We start from the raw sequence: 17,342 nt of genomic DNA on the forward strand, positions 1-17,342 counted from the left end.
ACCAAAGAACAGCATGCGGAATAGTATTCCAAACAAGCCTGCCTTTCTTGCTAAAACCCTCCAATCTCCAACTCATAAACAGCTCCTTCACAAACTTAGGCATAGCCCAACACACCTCTAGTTTCTTGAAGAAATGTCCCCATATTTAAGAGGAAATTGGACAATGAATGCACAAATGATCTATAGATTCAACACTCATGCCGCATAAAACACAGGAGGGATCAGGAATCTGAACACCCCTTCTCTCCAAGTTGACCCTAGTTAAACATTTATTCAAAACCATTGTCCAAACCAGGAAATTAACCTTGGAGGGATAGGTGAGGTTCCAAATCTACCCATCCGAGAAGTTCTCCTAACCTGAGCTGCACATCTTAAGGAAAAGGGATTTAACTTTGAATCTACCATCTGCATTCCACTTCCAAGTCCATTCATCTTCCATACTCATCAATTCTCTGATTTTGAATCTGCCCCAACAGACCTACATACTCCTCCACTTCCCAGTCTAGCAAATTCCTCCTACATAGGGGAGTCCAAGTAAAGGAGCCCCTAGAGGTACTAATGTTATCAGCAACTGAAGAATCTTGATTCACTGCAATTTGGAACAGTCGGGGAAAAGCATCAGCCAAGGGGCCTTCCTCACACCAGGAATCCTTCCAAAACTTAATTCTATCCCCTTTTCCTACTTTAAACTTGACCCCGTTTATGAAAAGAGTATCGACCTTAGAAATACCAACCCAGAGAGAGCTACCCCAAATGAAAGGGGATCAAGAGTTTTCCAATTTCCCCAATCCACACCATACTTGACAAAACTAGTCCCCAATCCCCTATCCCCTTTATTATTTTCTTATTTGTTAGGGTTTAATCAACACAAACATTGCTAAATGCTGTATTGAACCCTCAAAGACTTCAGAACCTGAACCAATAATTAAGGAAGAACATAAAATGTTGTCCAATCAACACATTTTCTTCTTTTTCTTTACTAATTTTGTGTGTTTATATACTAATTTCTTCTTCTTCTTCTTCAACCTTTTCTTTTCTTTTTTTCCTATAACAGAAATAGGGGTTCAACCCCTATATTTTTTGAATTTTCTTTTCTTTCTTCTTTTTCTTCTCATGAATATGTTGGAATATGTTGATTTTCTATACTTTAACATGAAGTGTATACTTTTCTTATGAAAATTATGGATATTTATTAAGGAAATATGATTATGGAACCTAGGGAACTACACTAGGATACATGTATTTACTTAAAAAAATCCATCATCTAGGGGCCCGCCTAGGCAACTAGGCAACAAGGAGCCTCCCTTATCGCCTAGGCAACTAGGTGACAAGGAGCCCCCCTTGTCGCCTAGCCTCACCGTGGCACCATGACAACTATGGTTCCTGGTGCCCTAGTTCTTAGTATTTCAATGCCTTAATGCTGTAGTACTTCACTGCATCCATACATCTTTCTGAAAATGGTGGAACTGGACTGCACAGGTGGTGCTTGGACTACTGCAATTCCTATGAATTTAGCAATCATCTTAGGATATCCTCAAATTACTTGTAGTTCTGTCCAAATCTGTGCCACTTTCCTCATTTTGGGTTTTTTGATGGCCAGTCTATTTATAAAACTAGGTATTCTAGCAAACTAAAAATGTGCTAAAGAAGCACTTCTCTCCCACCTGCAATATTTAATTAGCAGGTAGGTTCATTACTTCGTACCCTTATGTCTTGTTTTTTCCACTTTCTTTTCCTTTTTCTTTCCTGAATAGCTTTCTATTCTAAGTATTTGATTTGGTGAATCATGAAGCATTTAACCCACCTCCATGAGTTAATGTCACTAAGAGAAATTTATCTTAAAAGAAAGCTGAGAACAGGTCAAGAGCTTCTGTGTATCTATCACTTGTATCTAGTAGTCAACAATGCAGATAGCAAGAATTTGGGGTGAAGATAGCAGAAAAAGAAGCACGACACCCTTTAAACGAAATTAGGGTTTCCTAACCCAATCAGTTATGAAATTTATCTTCAATAGATTCTCCATGAAAATATGATTTTTAGAGAAAGGGATAGACTCCGTTCTTCTTGTAAAACTCGGGCATCTGGTCAGCCTATAATATATGACTCTAAATCATAAAGTCTGTGCAAACAAAGTTCTGAAAGAGCTGGAATTTCTAGTAATACATGTCAATTAGAAGGCAAAGATATGCTTATTTGCCTCTTCTAAACACCATTCCCCTAATTTACAAGAACAACACCAATATTTAATCACCATTGGGTGTTAGTGTGAAGCCCTTGATTGAGCTGATTAAAGGTAAAGAATAGTTCATTGAGCTGATCAAAGGTGTCTCAATTAATAATATTATTAGAGTCTGGAACATTGTGGCTGGTCATTTAGGCCAACTTCAATCAAGGACTCTGAATTGGACTCCCTCCTCTCAAAAAGGTAAATTAAATATTGATGGATGTAGTTTGAGTAACCCGAGTGAATCTGGTATGCAGGGTGGTAAGGGATGGCAGTGGAAGAATACTATTTTTTTGGGCCAATAGGGTTTAATAATTTATTAAAAACTGAAATGAGTAACTGCAACTCAAGGCCTAGAAGTGGTGGCATATCAGAACTGGAATAATGTGTTAGTAGAAGGGGACTACCAAGTTGTTTATCATGGTTATGTACAAATGAAGAGCCTTCTTGGTCATTTTGATTCTCTGTTAGAGAAGCTAAAGCTTTGAATAGAAGCTTCAACTGCTAGTTCACATGGATACATAAGCCAACCAATTCTTTGACAAACAGTCTTGCAAAATCTAGTGTGACAAGGTAGGCTTTTCATTGGAGAATGCCAAGTCTGGGGGATGAATTGTAATATAAAGGGCAAGGGTGTGCTTGATATTGTTGGGCAGTTTAAGAGTAGTGCAGTGGATATCTGCTCCATGAACAATTACAACTGTACTTTGTCAGATCTCATGATACTTACTAGCGTAGTAGGTATTATTTTTTTCTTATGATACTTGGTATCGAGTCTTTTGGACCTAAAGGGGAAAAAAGAGTCTTGTGAGTCTAAATTTCAAATAATGTACTTAATGGTCCATAGGAAATAGAACATGAAATGACAAAATGAAAGTTTTCCAATAGGTATTAAGTGATAGCTTTGTTAATCTTGTTGGTTATTTCCACGAAAGCCTTTTTCATTGTTGGAATGGTGAGATGTAACTACATGTGGAAATAGTTTCACTGTGCCATCAAAAATAGCAAGGGAAACAAAGCATTGACAATAAATGCTTTTGAAATCCTAAATCTAGGCTTGATATCAAGCTGGTCATTCATTGTTGTCATAGCATAGGTGCATGTGACATGGCAGACTTGCCATCCACTTGGTGGCCTTATACGCTCCATGCTTCACATAACCAAGGATTATGAAGGATCCCATATTTTGGTGGTTAAGATGGATAAAATCTGTACCATGTCTCCTAATGTCAAGCCCAGAAAACAATGATCAGTGAGTGTTCTCATTTGACCTGCCTTTGGCACCCTAAGGTTGCAGTACAAATAGTGCAAGGGTAGCTCATATTAGAGGTCAATCTGAAAAGCTGAACACTCAAGCCTTAACCCAACTGAGCCTGAATTTCAACCCATGTTATCCAACTTGAGTTGCCCTCAGTGGGTCTTGGGGTAAATTTCATTCAGGAGTAATAGCAAATAAAATACATAAGTGCATAGTTGCCAAGGTGTCATCTAGGTACTCATCTAGAGAACTAACCAAAATTTAGTTTCTTATTTTATAAATTCCTTGTTGCCTAGATGTCACCTAGCCCCCATTTAGGTGACTATTTAACTAGGGCCCCACTGTTGCCTGCCTAGGAAACTAGCATTACTTGCAAATTTTATAGGCAGTTCAAGTTGAAACCATTTAATCTTATTGAAAATAATATATATGACATGTCTAATCTTGGTTAAGTAGTTTTCCACTCCCCATAGACCATACTCCACATTATGACCCTACCAAAAATTAAGGAATTAAAGAGCTATCAACAACAGGAGAAAGACCTTCTCCAGGTTTAGTGAGCTTGTCTATCACTGAATTTAAGATCCAAATAATCCATCTAGTCTGAGTTGAAACGTTGGCCAAGATTTCTTTTATCTCATTTATGTAGTTTGCCAATCTCCACATTTTGACGCCGCCAAATCATGTTAGCAGAGTGGTCACACTATAGCCAACAAATTGATGCACCACTGTTTCATAATCTTGGGCCTTAGCACCAGTAAGAACAAGTACCTCAGATTTATTAGAGTCTGCATCTTGATGGGTTTAATCAGATTCTATTTTTATTCATATGTGAATGTGAATGTCATGTAGTTCCTATTTCTTATTTGAAACATGTTTTACAAATATGCATATGTCTATTATAATAATAGGTTTAAGAAGGACCTGACAATTTCATTGGTCAAGGAACCGTTTAACCTAAAAGCCTAAGCTTTTAGGCAAGGTCCCTGAATAGGTTTTTATTCTCTAACATGCCCCTTCAAACAAAAACCCATTGGGCTTGAAGCGTGGACAAGCACAGGCCCATCCATACCTTGTGCTGAAATTTAATGAATAACAATAGGGGCAATGATGATTGAACACTAGACTACTTGGTCAAACAGGCTCTTATACCATCTCAAGAAACCATTTGCATGAGAGGGCATGTTGGAGAATCAAACCTATTCAGGGATCTAATATAATAGCTTAAATTTTAGGTTGAGTGATTCCTTGAGACCATTGACTGATATACAATCTATACAGCTTCATTTGATGGAAAAATATTAAGCCATTAGTTAGCAAAATTAGAAAAAAGAGAAGAGAAACCCTGAAAATCAGCCAAAATATACACCCAAGAAAGACGAGCCTTTCAATCTTGCCTGCCTATAACCTTCTCCACATGTTTCTTTTGTGCTCAAAGACCCTTAGGTTCAAAATATTCATGTTTTGATGGAATAAAATTTTCCTGAAAATTTTGTATCTGTTAGAAATATTTATTAACACTCTCCTCTCCTGTAATAGGTTGAAAGTCGGGTAGGTTACTGCTCCATGAGGAAGCTCTTTTAGTACGACTGAAGGCTAGCTAGGACTTCTATGCTTGTCTTTCGAGTTAGAACTATGTGAGATTTCAGGTGTTCGCATTGATATCTCCAACGATGGTTCCAGAAACCAGGAGATTATTAGGAGGACATTTGTCTTTGGAAGGGTTATATTCAACAATGGTGGATTTGGTCACCTTGTGCAATAGTGGTGGGAGCCATTGGTTTGTCAGATCTCTCACCCACATTTTTCGGTTTACTCGTTGGTGAAAAGTGTTTTTTCCCGAATTTGTTATGGTCAACAACATTGCTTGTAGACCATGTGAAATTTTTACTCTAAAAAAGAATTCCTTTTTTCACTCGTTCTTCTTTCCCCCACCAATCTGTCTATTTTGTTTGTCGATCAGTTTATAGCAGGCACCTATTCTTTTCATATCCATAAGTTGTGGTTATGCTATTGTCATGTTCTGAAAGCAGGATATCTAGCCATCTCATAACAAACTTATCAGTATCAGGAGGTGGATTATCACCAGAGTAAAAGCAGACAAGGACGAATGAAATGGAAACAACTTTAGAACAGCACTTGGTCACCTCAATTTTATAACAACCGTAGATTTTCTTAGTGATGGAAGGACTGATGGGGGCTAAAGGCCTCTCTTCTTTTTAGGTCAACCTGTTCATTTATAGCCAAAAAAAATTGACTAAAAATCTTTACTAATTGCTTTGGTCTTCAAAATTTCTTGCAATGAACCACTTCTCCTTTGGAGTTTGGAGCTGGGCCCAACTCTTGAGCCGGACTCAGACTCACAAAACTTCTGAGGGAAGAAAGCAACTAGCCAAGTAAGGTTGGAAGCTCTATCCTTCTTTTCTTCCATGGTTCAAGAGACATGTGCTTTTTAGAAGTCCATCAAAAAGAAAAGCAATGTGTGAAGTTTTGAATGGTGTATGATACAAAATACTAAAAAAGAAGTTGGAAGAATGACTGTTCAGTCCAACCCCAAAATTCTTAGGTACAGGTGTCAATTCGGAATTGATGCCAACCCCAAAATTCTTAGGTACAGGTGTCAGTTCGGAATTGATGCCAATACATGGGCGAGTATTGGTGTTTAAGGTGGAAGTATTTCACATTTTGAATTATCGTAGATTGCAATGAAATTCAAAATTCTTAGGTAGAGTGCAGTGTACTTATCTGAAAAAAAGCTTTTAATAAAGAAGCTGAAAGTTGAAACCAAATCACTTTTCCCGTTCAAGTGGGTTAGAGGCCCACTGTCAAATAAGTTCCTGTGTGTTTGATTAGTAGACGTGGGCCCGAATTTATAAGCGCTTGGACCATGGCCTAGAGTTCCAATTGCTAGACTTGATACAATGATACCAGTAGTTGGTTCTACGATTTTGTTCCAATTAACAATCGGGTCGGTTTTAGTTCTTGCTTGTCCATCAATTAAGATATAAAGCGAATTATTTTATTAAATATATATACTATTTTTTAATTTTGCTTATGTAATAATAAATTGATAGATAATATATATATGATATTATTAGCTAAAATTATTTAGTTTATTAACATATAAATAATTTAATATTTTATCATCATTTTTATTAAGATCATATTATCAAAACTTATGTTTTAAATTACTATTTAAATAAATATATATATTTTCAGAATAATCAGATCTATGAGGTAGGACTTAATAGGACCCAACTATTAATCGGGATGGTTTTGGGGCCATTATTTTAGTTTGATTAATCAGTTCGCAATCTATCCTACCTAGACTCGACTAGACCTTTTCATGGACTGGGTAGCCTGACGGACTGGCCCAGCCCAGCTCGATGTAAGTCGGGTTTGGACAAGATTTCAGGCCCGTGGACTCAGGCCTAAAATATCGGGTCTAACTTTTTTTGGGCCTGGTTCGGGCCTTCTTAAAAAAGTCTGGCCCGACCCAAGTCCAACTTGATAATGTATTATATTAATAAAAATATATTTTATATAATAAAAAACATATATATAATATTTTTATTTATTTTTCTTCTCTTTTTTCAAGTAATAATAAGACTTCTCATTATTTTTTTTAGGTTTTGAGGTCTTTTAGTATAAATAAAACAGCTTTTAATTGAATTAAAAAGGAAAAAAATCTTTTTTTTCCAAATTTCTAACCGGGCTCGGATTTGGACCTGGGCTTCGGTGTTTATACGAGGATTGAGCTTAGGCTCAAGACTTAGGCCCAATGATTGGGTCGGGCTCGGATTCGGGCTCGGACCTGAACATATTCTATTAATGTAGAGGCAAAGCCCGACCTGTTAACAGGTCTAGACTCGACCCATTGACAGCGCTACCTTTAAGTTCTTACTTTGCCACTTGGATCAGGGTACGTGATATGCCATATATGTTTGTAGGGCCACAGTTGGACCCTACCAATCGACGTTGCTTTTAAAGCTTGGAAACTAGCTTGGCCGGTTGCCCCCCTCTAACCAATCAAGATTATGGAGACTGCAGAATTACAGCATTGCGTTATTTTCATTCATCAATCATCAATATGGAAAAGATAATGAAGAAAAAGAAATGGATGGTGGCCAATCAAGTTGGTATTCATCAAAATTACTAAAACACTTCCAATATAGCTTGAATTAGAAAATGACAGTTTTTTTTTGGGTATTTAGTGCCACGCACGGTGCACCACTAGTAACCCCTTTTCCTAAATCTGTGGTTGCGGGATTCAATTCCATGTAATACTAAAGCAAACCAGCTAAGCCACCCCTCGGTTGATAGAAAATGACAGTTTAGATAGATCATAATGTCATTCTTTGCTAAAACGTGGATAACCATTTTATTCAGTCATTGCGAGGGGATACTTTAAGAATAAATAACCATGAGCCCATGAACTTAAAACATTTCTCATTTGATTTAGGTAATCACATGGCCATTTCCTAACAGCAATATAGACAGATTGATTAACTAAATGGGTTGCAAATTATAGGTGGTGTTTTTAGTGAAACACCACCTATAGGATAGATTTGAAACCACTGAGTGGTATTTAAATAAATGACCCTTAAGAAAAATATTCATTTTATATGTAAAATTCCCTCATGATTCATAATTCCATGTAGGAATAATTTGCCATACATTGTAATAGATCCAACATCAGACCACCAAAATCAATTTAAGGTTCATGTGGTTTGAAGTTGGAATCAGAACTGAAATGGTCTATTCTTATAATCTATTTAGTTCAGACAATAATAGAAATGAAGAGTAAGGAAAGACCATTCCCTCAAATAAAAAAATACAGTTCCACTAAAAATGAGAATAAGATTTCAATTTTGCCCACTAAATAGTTGGAATGAAATAGCCCATTCCCTTTTTTCGTTTTAATGCTTGCACTTTTGGCGCGTCGATGTCGCAGACTTGCAGCTTCCATGAAAAATAGATATTAACAGTAAAATTGGGTATAAATGAATCATGACCTACCCAAAAAAGGAAACAAATATGGTTTTTCATGCATCTGTAATCTCTTGACTCTTGTTTCTGTTTATTTAATAATTGAACTATTATTCAACAAAAAATATTTGTTATATTATAATTGAAAATTCATAGAAATTGACCTTATTAAATTATCACAATATTGTTAATCTTGTTAGAAAGGAAATAATATTTTCATGAACTCCAAAATTCCTATGTAATTGTTTATTGTTTGGAACACGAACATCGATCACTAAACGAATCCCGCCAAAGTTCTGCAACTCTTATTAATCACTCTACGCCTACGGCGATCCCTTTCCTCCCCTACCAAGAAAACACATATAGTCGCACCACCGCAGTCCCAGTACTAGAAACGAGACTTTTCTTGTCTTCACATCACATTCTTTTTGTCTTCACGTAGCTTTTGTTGGGTTTTGATTTTTGATTGGCAGTTCGTTATGATTTCTTGGGGTTGAAATCTGGAATCTAAGAAAAACAGAGGAAGCTGCGATGTGGGTATCCAAGAGACATTCAATCTGAAGGTGGGTTTCATTTCAAGGGGGCGGAGGTATTGAGGTTGGAGAGGTTTCACAACTCGCGATATGGACTTGTTGAAGAATTTTCATAATGGATCTAAGATTCCCTTTCATTGCGCATTGCATGATATGGGTTTTCTGAGAAAATTACAATTGCATGTGGGTTTTGGAGTTGCAGAGATTTCGTTGCTCTTGAAATGATATTTTTTTCCCTGACGGCTGGCGATGGGATTTGGCAATTGGTGATTTAGGTTGGCGAGAATGTTCAAGGTGGCGACTTGGGCTTTGTAATGCATTGAATTGATGGTGTTTGTATTAATTTTTCAAAGGATCTTATTGATTCTTAGATACGCTTTATTATTCACTCTTTTTCCTGATCTCGGTTATAGGGAATTATTTGATTAGGGTTTAGAAGTAGCTGATAAGAAGCAAACCATCAAAGAAGTTTTGAGGAGAGGATTGGATTTTCAAAGCGGGATTTGGAACGGAAAAAGTTGGTTGATTCTGAGTGGGACTTTTCTGTTACATGTTGTTTGTTTGGTTATCTTTTCTCTGAAAATGTCGAGCGGAACACCAGTTTCGAGTGGATTATTGAGGCGACACAGTCAAGGGTATGCTTCCAGTGGTGATGACCTTGAGGATGATGCATGCTCAAGAACACCATCTTCAACTCCACTTCCAACGGCTCGGACGTGGGTTGAAGTTCTAGAGAATGTTCTTTGGATTGCCTCTGCGGCTTTTATTGTCTATTTTGGTGATCGGGAATTCAATCTAATATACCTGTTGTGGAGAGATGATAGGATCAAGAGGTATGAAAATTCTTAACAATCTCAGATATTTCTTTGCTTTCGATCTTATCATAAGTTTATGGAATGCGGTAATTGCTGGTGAGATTATGAACGAGTGTTTCCTGGTTAGCTTTGTACTATTGGACCATTGGCTATCATAAGGAGAGCATGTTACCTGGCTGCTATTTATGCTCTGTTTATTTGACTACAGTCTGTCTATGGAAAATATTGATTCTGTCATTGAATATCAAGTTTGTGTGGCATTAGCATGCTATCTGTCCTTTTCTTCAGTGAAGCTTTAGTTAATTGATTATACTCTTTTAGTTTAGTAACTTTGGGATGGTATTGGTTCCAAAGTTTATTTCTTTGGTGGATGGATGTTTAGTGCCTTGTTGAAGCTTGATTCTTTTTCTATGTGATGAATGTTTTATTTCATCTTGCAACCAATTAATGAAATAGCCCTGGTTGGAGGTTGCTTTTTACCTTCCAATCTTCCGTAGAGTTGAAGAGGAGGAAGGTTGCTTTCTACCAAGAGACTGAAGCAGAATCAACATGATCATGAGAAACAACTCTGTTGCATTCATGTAGAGTTTGTATGGCCTAGCAAATTAGAGTTTTTAGTTGCACAGGAAATCAGATATCACATGATTGAACTATTAAACTTGAGAAATAAGCATATCTAAATGAACCTACCAAGTAACTTATCAAGAAAAAAGGACCTATGAAGTAGTTACTAGTTACTTGATTAGCAGATAAATTAAACTGTTACACTTATTCCACAATGCTGAAGAGGTAGAAATAACTCTCCTGGTACATATAAAACTAACAAATGCAACTGAAATAGTGTCAAATTCAGCAATAATGGGGTCATTACCCAATGGTGTCCCAAACTATCCAGTCTTGAGAGGGTGTTTTTTTGTTTTTTGTTTTTTCACAAAGTGGCTGCTCTCAGACTTGAACCCGTGCTCTCATGCTTGTCATTGCACTAAGCAATGGCTCATTGTCAAATTCAGCAATATCATGTTTAACTTCATCATATAATGTAAATGCCAAGTCCCATTGACTGTTCCAAACATTTGTCCCCATTTTATAAAGGACTTGTCTAAATATTCAAGACTTGATCATCACCTTGCACAGAGTTAATGTCCTATTAGCTTTGAATATAATGACAGAGTTCTATATGGTCTATTGGGACCTAATCACACATACACACAGAGTGGGCCACCTAATGAATGTTGTTCTTGAAATTGGTAATCTGAACTAAGGCTTATAACTGAATAAATGATCCTAAAGGATAAAAAAAATCAAATAGTTGTAAGTTAATTCTGCTGCTTCTCTTTTCCTTCTCTTGGGAAAGTTAGACATGGCATAGCAGACCTTTATCATTGTGTCCTTTATATTGTAGATGTACATGATTCTTGCTGGTAAAAAATTAAAAAAAAAAAATCATCTTTAGGATTCTATTGGTCCAGTTTGTCAGGATGGTTTTGATGGCTGTTGCACATGTTAAAACCATTTTGGAGGGTATTTCTCCCTCTACTGCATTTCTACCTTGGTGGAGGAAGGTGTCAACTTTCTTATCTGGTTAAGTTTGTGGGATTTTTTATCCTAGACTTGGGTTTAAGCTCTCTCTTCACCTGTATTGATAACTAACCATTAAACCTATTGCAAACCATCAAAAGAAGAGAATGAAACTTTTTAATTTCTGGTTTTCTTCTTGCAGGATACCCTTGTACCTTGGGTTGGCATGCATTTTTTTGAATTTTGGGGTTTTCGTTTATGCAAGTCTTTCAGCATGGGGCATCAAGAAATCTGAAGACAAATGGGAAGTGATGACTCCAACAGCTGCTCCTTTTGTTGCTATACTTGGACTCTCCTCGTTTTGCTTGTAAGAGAAAGCATTTTTATGTTTCTATTTGTATTCTTTCTTGCAACACAATTATGTTGTGGAGTAAAATGCTTCTCCCAGCCCCCCATCCCTCTCAAAATGAAAGAAAGAAGTAAATACATTAGTTTTTTTCTCTTTTCTTTCTTCCCAGGTTTTTTATTATTATTTCTGAACTCCTTTTTTTTGCAGGTTGTCTTTTGCTTTATGGCCAATTTGGAGTTTCTTGACCCTCCCTCTTTTGGTATGTCCCACCTGCTTTTGCTTGATTATACTTGATGCATGTACACTATTCAATATTTCTGGAATCCAACTATATTGCTGCTTGTTGCAGTTCACCTTGTATATGGCTTGTGTAGTCATATCGCCCTATTTGACAATTGGAGGATTCAAGCAACAAACCTGTGTGCTTCGTACAGATTAAGTCTTCTGATTGCAATTCAGATCCTGTGGTGGTATCCACATATGTAGAGAGATTGTCTCTGCAATTCAGATCCATGATTAAAAGAGTCGTTCTCTATATTGGTGCTTGCATTGCCATGATTACCAGAGCTGTACTGGTTTGTTTAAATCCAAACTTTTCACCCAAAATAATTGCTAACAACCTGCTGCTGATTAGACTTTTGAAGGTACATCTTTGGGTTTCTGTTAGTTCTATACCCAAATTTCAAGAGCACCAAAGTGATACAATTTTTTTATGGGGAATGGAATGGTGATTTAGTCATGCATACATGTGGAGGTTTTTGGACGACCAGTTTTGCACACCATGCTCCATCCGTATCATCTGATGCAGTGTCTTCTCATGTCAAGAGTTGAATTTATCTTGAGGGTTCCTACAGTTATGAAAACGAGCTCCTTTTTCTTGTCTGTCTACTTAATCAAGAGTATCAATATGACTTACTTTTGCTCCCATGATAAAGTGGGAATGGACCATGATGTTGAGATTTTACCAACTTGAGTCCAATGCTCAGAAGATCCATCTCAGAGAAAACATTAAAAGGTCTATCAAAAAATTTTAGGACAAATCATTGATAGAGGAACTATCAGGAGCAATTATAAACCTAGGGAACTGAGTTATTAAATATGCGAAAGAACATGCTCGAGGCATAAATTTCAGTGGTGATGTAGTATTGATGTTAATCTTGGAAGTAACATATTACTTATCAAAATAAAGAAACATTTTTTTTAAATATGTCAAATCTTCAATAAAGAAATATCAGCTTTCAAGTTGTAACTATTGCATGATTCGATCATCTTTTAATCCATTGGCATTAAGCAATTTCATAGCAATATTGATGATACAGACATACAGTTTAGCAGAAAAAATCATCTGCCATAGTGCTGCTTCCTAATGTGATACTTATTGCTTATTTCCTCTAGTTCTTAGCCTCCTGTTTGTAGCATGGCAGGTCCAAACTTTAAGAAACTGTTGACCAGAAATGCACGGTAGCAACCAAGGATATCAGTGTTCATATGGGCAAAGACTGTACTATAAACTCCAAAAGTGAAGCACAATTTTGACTAGATAGAATTATGTTTATTGCAAAGAGCTATTGCGTGAACAAGGGCAGGTTCTTGTTGAAATGTGTGTGTGTGTGTGTGTGCACGCTTTTTGGTAAGCCTAAATTAGAAACTCAAAACATCACAAACAGTACTTTCTTACAAGAGGTAGAACTCATATAGAGTTGGTTTAATATATTTAATTAGATACATTGTATACTTTTTAATTACTAGTAGATGTGTTCAGTTTTTTTTTTTACATTTTCTATATTTTGCATGAAGTAATTATAGATAATGATGGTGATAAAAATCATAACAATAATAATAATGTGTTCAGTTTTTTTTTTTACATTTTCTATATTTTTATGTGCATAAAAGTGTTTTTTTTTTACATTTTTTATATTTCTATGCATAAAACATGCTTTTTATTTATCATACTTGTTTTTGTTTAATATAGATCAATATATAATTAGATGTGTGTCCAAATGCAAGGTTCAAAGTATCGGAAATGCAAGGTGTATCATAAAGGTAATTTTAAGAGACGTATCGAGATACACTTTGGAAACAATAGACACGGACGAAAAACCAAGATACGCATTGATACACTAGAAAATCCAAAAAAAATTCTTAAAAATATGAACAATGATAAAAATGAATTTTATGTGATTATAACTAATTTATTTAAACATTAAAATCATTCTTTAATATTAGTTAATTTTTATTATGTAGATTTAGATAATATTTATTATGTATATAAGTTAATATATACCTTAATTTTTAATAAATAAATATAACTTGTATTCATCTTATTATTATATAAATATTAATAATCAAATTTATAGCATTTGTTGGGAAACATCCACCAAGGCAAGAAAAATTACTTTAAGTATAAAAAAAACATGTTGTTTTAATAAGTAATTATGGTTGGCATAATGGTTAATTAATTATTGTTGTAAGAAAATGACTTTGTCATTTTTAACAAGTTATTTAACTTAAATATCATTTAATAAAATATTAAATGCTATAATTAAAGGTAACTTAAATGAGCATTTAATTAAATTATATTAGCATTTAATGATGTCTCAAATTTTAAGGCTTAATTAAAATTGATATTAATGAGAGAGAGAGAGAGAGAGAAGAGATAAATTAAAGTTAAAAAGGAGAGGGAAATTAAATTAGGCTGATACATAATATGTATTGGACCATTTCAGGTTGTATCGGCCGATACATGCCCAAAACGGTTTGATACGAGGCTGATACGGATCCGTATTAGTCCGATGCAGACTAAAAAATACGAAACCATCTAATTATACATGTTCCATGTATCGAAACTCTTCTGAAACGATACGTACTAGCCTGTATACGTTACAAAATTTAAAACCTTATCCAAATGTTTTCTACATCATTTATGAATTTTTTATTTTTTTATTTTTTTATTAATAAATTATGATATCAAGGTCAACACATTTGACTAAAAAAGTTGAAGTGTTGGCCCTCTACTTAACAAAAAAAAAGAATTTTATTTTTGGGTTGATATTACATTTTGTATTTCATTTCCATCATCAACAAAAGTAATTCACGTTTGTCACACTTATTTTTCTTTAATATGATTAATATAGAATATTAGACATGTGCCCATGTTTTCTTATACGTTTTGTATTGTTTTTATTTTAAAAATTTTATTATTTAACTATGACACCTTGTATTGATCCATTTGACTTAGATGGTTAAATGGATTACCCGCTCACTTGGATGGAAGAACAGTTTTGTTTTTTTTGATAGATTTTAAAAACATGGGTTTTATATTAACAAAAGTATTGAATATAGAATTATAGATAATTAGGAGAATTTAGTAGTGAGAAATAAAATGCTCTAAATATAGTATTTAATGAGAGAGAATATGAGTTAATACTTTAAATGTAAGGTTTAATGAAACAAAGTATGAGCTTATACTTAAAATATAAAGTTTAATTAGAGGAAATTGAATGAAGTGAAAAGTAATAATAAATCACATTTTCTATTTCAAGGAGAAACTCTTCATATTTGATTCTTCTTAGTTGACTAGATAAGCAAGAAAAGCTAGTTTGTTGCCATCAATTACCATCAAAATCATTAATAGGGTAGCTGCAAGGTTTAAAATATACATCCAATACAAGCATACCATATCAATTATACAGGGGATTGACATCTAGCAGGGTGGAATGGCATGTGTTGCATTTGTATCGGTTGGTAGTAGTCAAAATAGACCATATTCTTTTAAATTTGGGAAATTGTCCAAAATTCACCATAAATTTTTAGCATTTCTCTTAAACTCACCACAACTTTTCAAAATGTCTAAAACTCAACATGTCACTAAGTTGACGTTAAACAAACTAACGGGTGTTAATATATTATCATTTTAACCTTCATAGAAAAATATAAAATATATACAAAATAAATCAAGGAGTGTTAATATATTACCATTTTAATATTTAGACATGAAAAAAAAAGGAAATTTTCAAATATAAAATACATAAAAACATAAAAATTACAAAAAATATAAAAAATTATAGAAATTGCAAACAAAATAAAAAATTGTTTTCAAATTATAGAAACTATAGAAATTGAAAAACAAAATCAGAAAATAAAAATTATGGAAAAAACACCAAAAGTTATAGAAAAACACATAAATTACAAATAAATAACAAAAAATACAGGAAATATTATAGATTGTAGAAAATAGAAAATGTAAAAAAACAGAAATTATAAAAACATTGGAAATTATAATACAATACTAAAAATGCAAAAAAAAACAAGAAAATTGAAAACTTAAAAGGACCATTTTTTCTCTAACTCGCCATTCAAGGGTAATTTGGTTATGAAAATTGTTATTTATGCTGACATGGGCACCTCTGTTAAGACACATTAACGGTGCACTAACGAAATGTGAGTTTTGGAAAATAAAAACTTACTGATATGGTGAGCTTTAGACATTTTGAAAAGTTGTGGTGAGTTTAAGGGAAATGTTGAAAACTCATGGTGAGTTTTAAACAATTTCCCTTTAGATTTTAAATTTTAGTTGTATTCATTAATTTTCATTTAATCCATTAAATCCCACTAGCTTCTCAAATCCCAACATTTAGCATGTGTTTGGAACCAATGCCATTTTCTTAAGAAACAGTGCCACATCAGTACTACGTCTGAAATCCATTTTTCATATTACGCGAGATGTTTGGTTATGCATTTTTCCAAAAAATGCTTTTTCAGATCACAACTTTTCTTAAAAAAACGTGTGGTTTGAGAAAACATTTTCTCAGTATGCTGACAGGGTATTGACAAATGCCTATGTGGCAGCAGCAATGGTCCCAAACAATAAAAATAGAAAAAAAAAACATTTTATGAAAAAAATGACATCGTTTTCTCAAAAAAACACCTCAAGGAACGGCATTGATTCGAAACATGGCGTTAATCTCTTTCCTTATCAAACACAAATTTGAAAATTTTAATGCCATTAGCAAGAATTATATACTTATGTCTTTCATATTAAAGATGTTATTACTTATCACTAAGCCTTCTTACAGTGATATCTATAGTCAAAATAACATATGCTTTAAAGATTAAACTTGTAGGCACTATTCAAATTTTTTTTATAGCAGGCTAGTGGCTGCCCTGTATGGTTAGTGTCTTGTTATATTTACACGCCTGGTAAACTAGGTCATGAGCAGCTAGATCTGGCAATTGGGTCGGTTGGGTCGGGTTCGAGTTGGGGCAAGGTACTTTGGGTTGATTTCGGGTCGGGTTGATTTTCGGGTTGGGTTGATAAATGCTATATCCTAATCCTAAATGTTCGAGTTAGGGTTGACCCATGGGTCAATTCGGGTCATCCCACAAAATAATTGGAATTTAAAAAATAAAGAAAATTTACATGAAAAATGTCAAAATTAAAGAATTAACTTTGAAATTCCAAATATGAAATAAAAAATTTGAACATTTAACAATTTAAAGAGTAAACAATAAAAAGTAAAGACTAGATAGAAAAAATTAAAGAGTGGAAACTTCTAACAATGCATAAATAATCCCAATTAGACTTGACAATCGGGTTAGCGGGTTGACCCATGACCCAACCCAGTTTTTCGGGTCGGGTCATTTTCACATTCGAGTA

The 17,342-nt window shown here is 34.5% G+C and overlaps 1 protein-coding gene across 1 annotated transcript; it reads left to right on the top strand.

The window, feature by feature from the left end:
• Positions 1-8,289: 8,289 nt before the first annotated feature.
• Positions 8,290-12,891, top strand: LOC148842897 (uncharacterized). Its single transcript, XM_088956845.1, has 5 exons — positions 8,290-9,298; positions 9,418-9,837; positions 11,540-11,704; positions 11,894-11,945; positions 12,036-12,891. Exons 2-5 carry the CDS (start codon positions 9,587-9,589, stop codon positions 12,123-12,125), a joined length of 558 nt encoding a protein of 185 aa, XP_088812971.1. The 5' UTR covers positions 8,290-9,298; positions 9,418-9,586; the 3' UTR covers positions 12,126-12,891.
• The last annotated feature ends 4,451 nt before the right edge of the window (positions 12,892-17,342 follow it).

This window comes from Nelumbo lutea, chromosome 8, assembly GCF_056320005.1.
Source record: "Nelumbo lutea isolate HS-2025 chromosome 8, American lotus-T2T, whole genome shotgun sequence".
In the NCBI taxonomy this organism is placed as follows: domain Eukaryota; kingdom Viridiplantae; phylum Streptophyta; class Magnoliopsida; order Proteales; family Nelumbonaceae; genus Nelumbo; species Nelumbo lutea.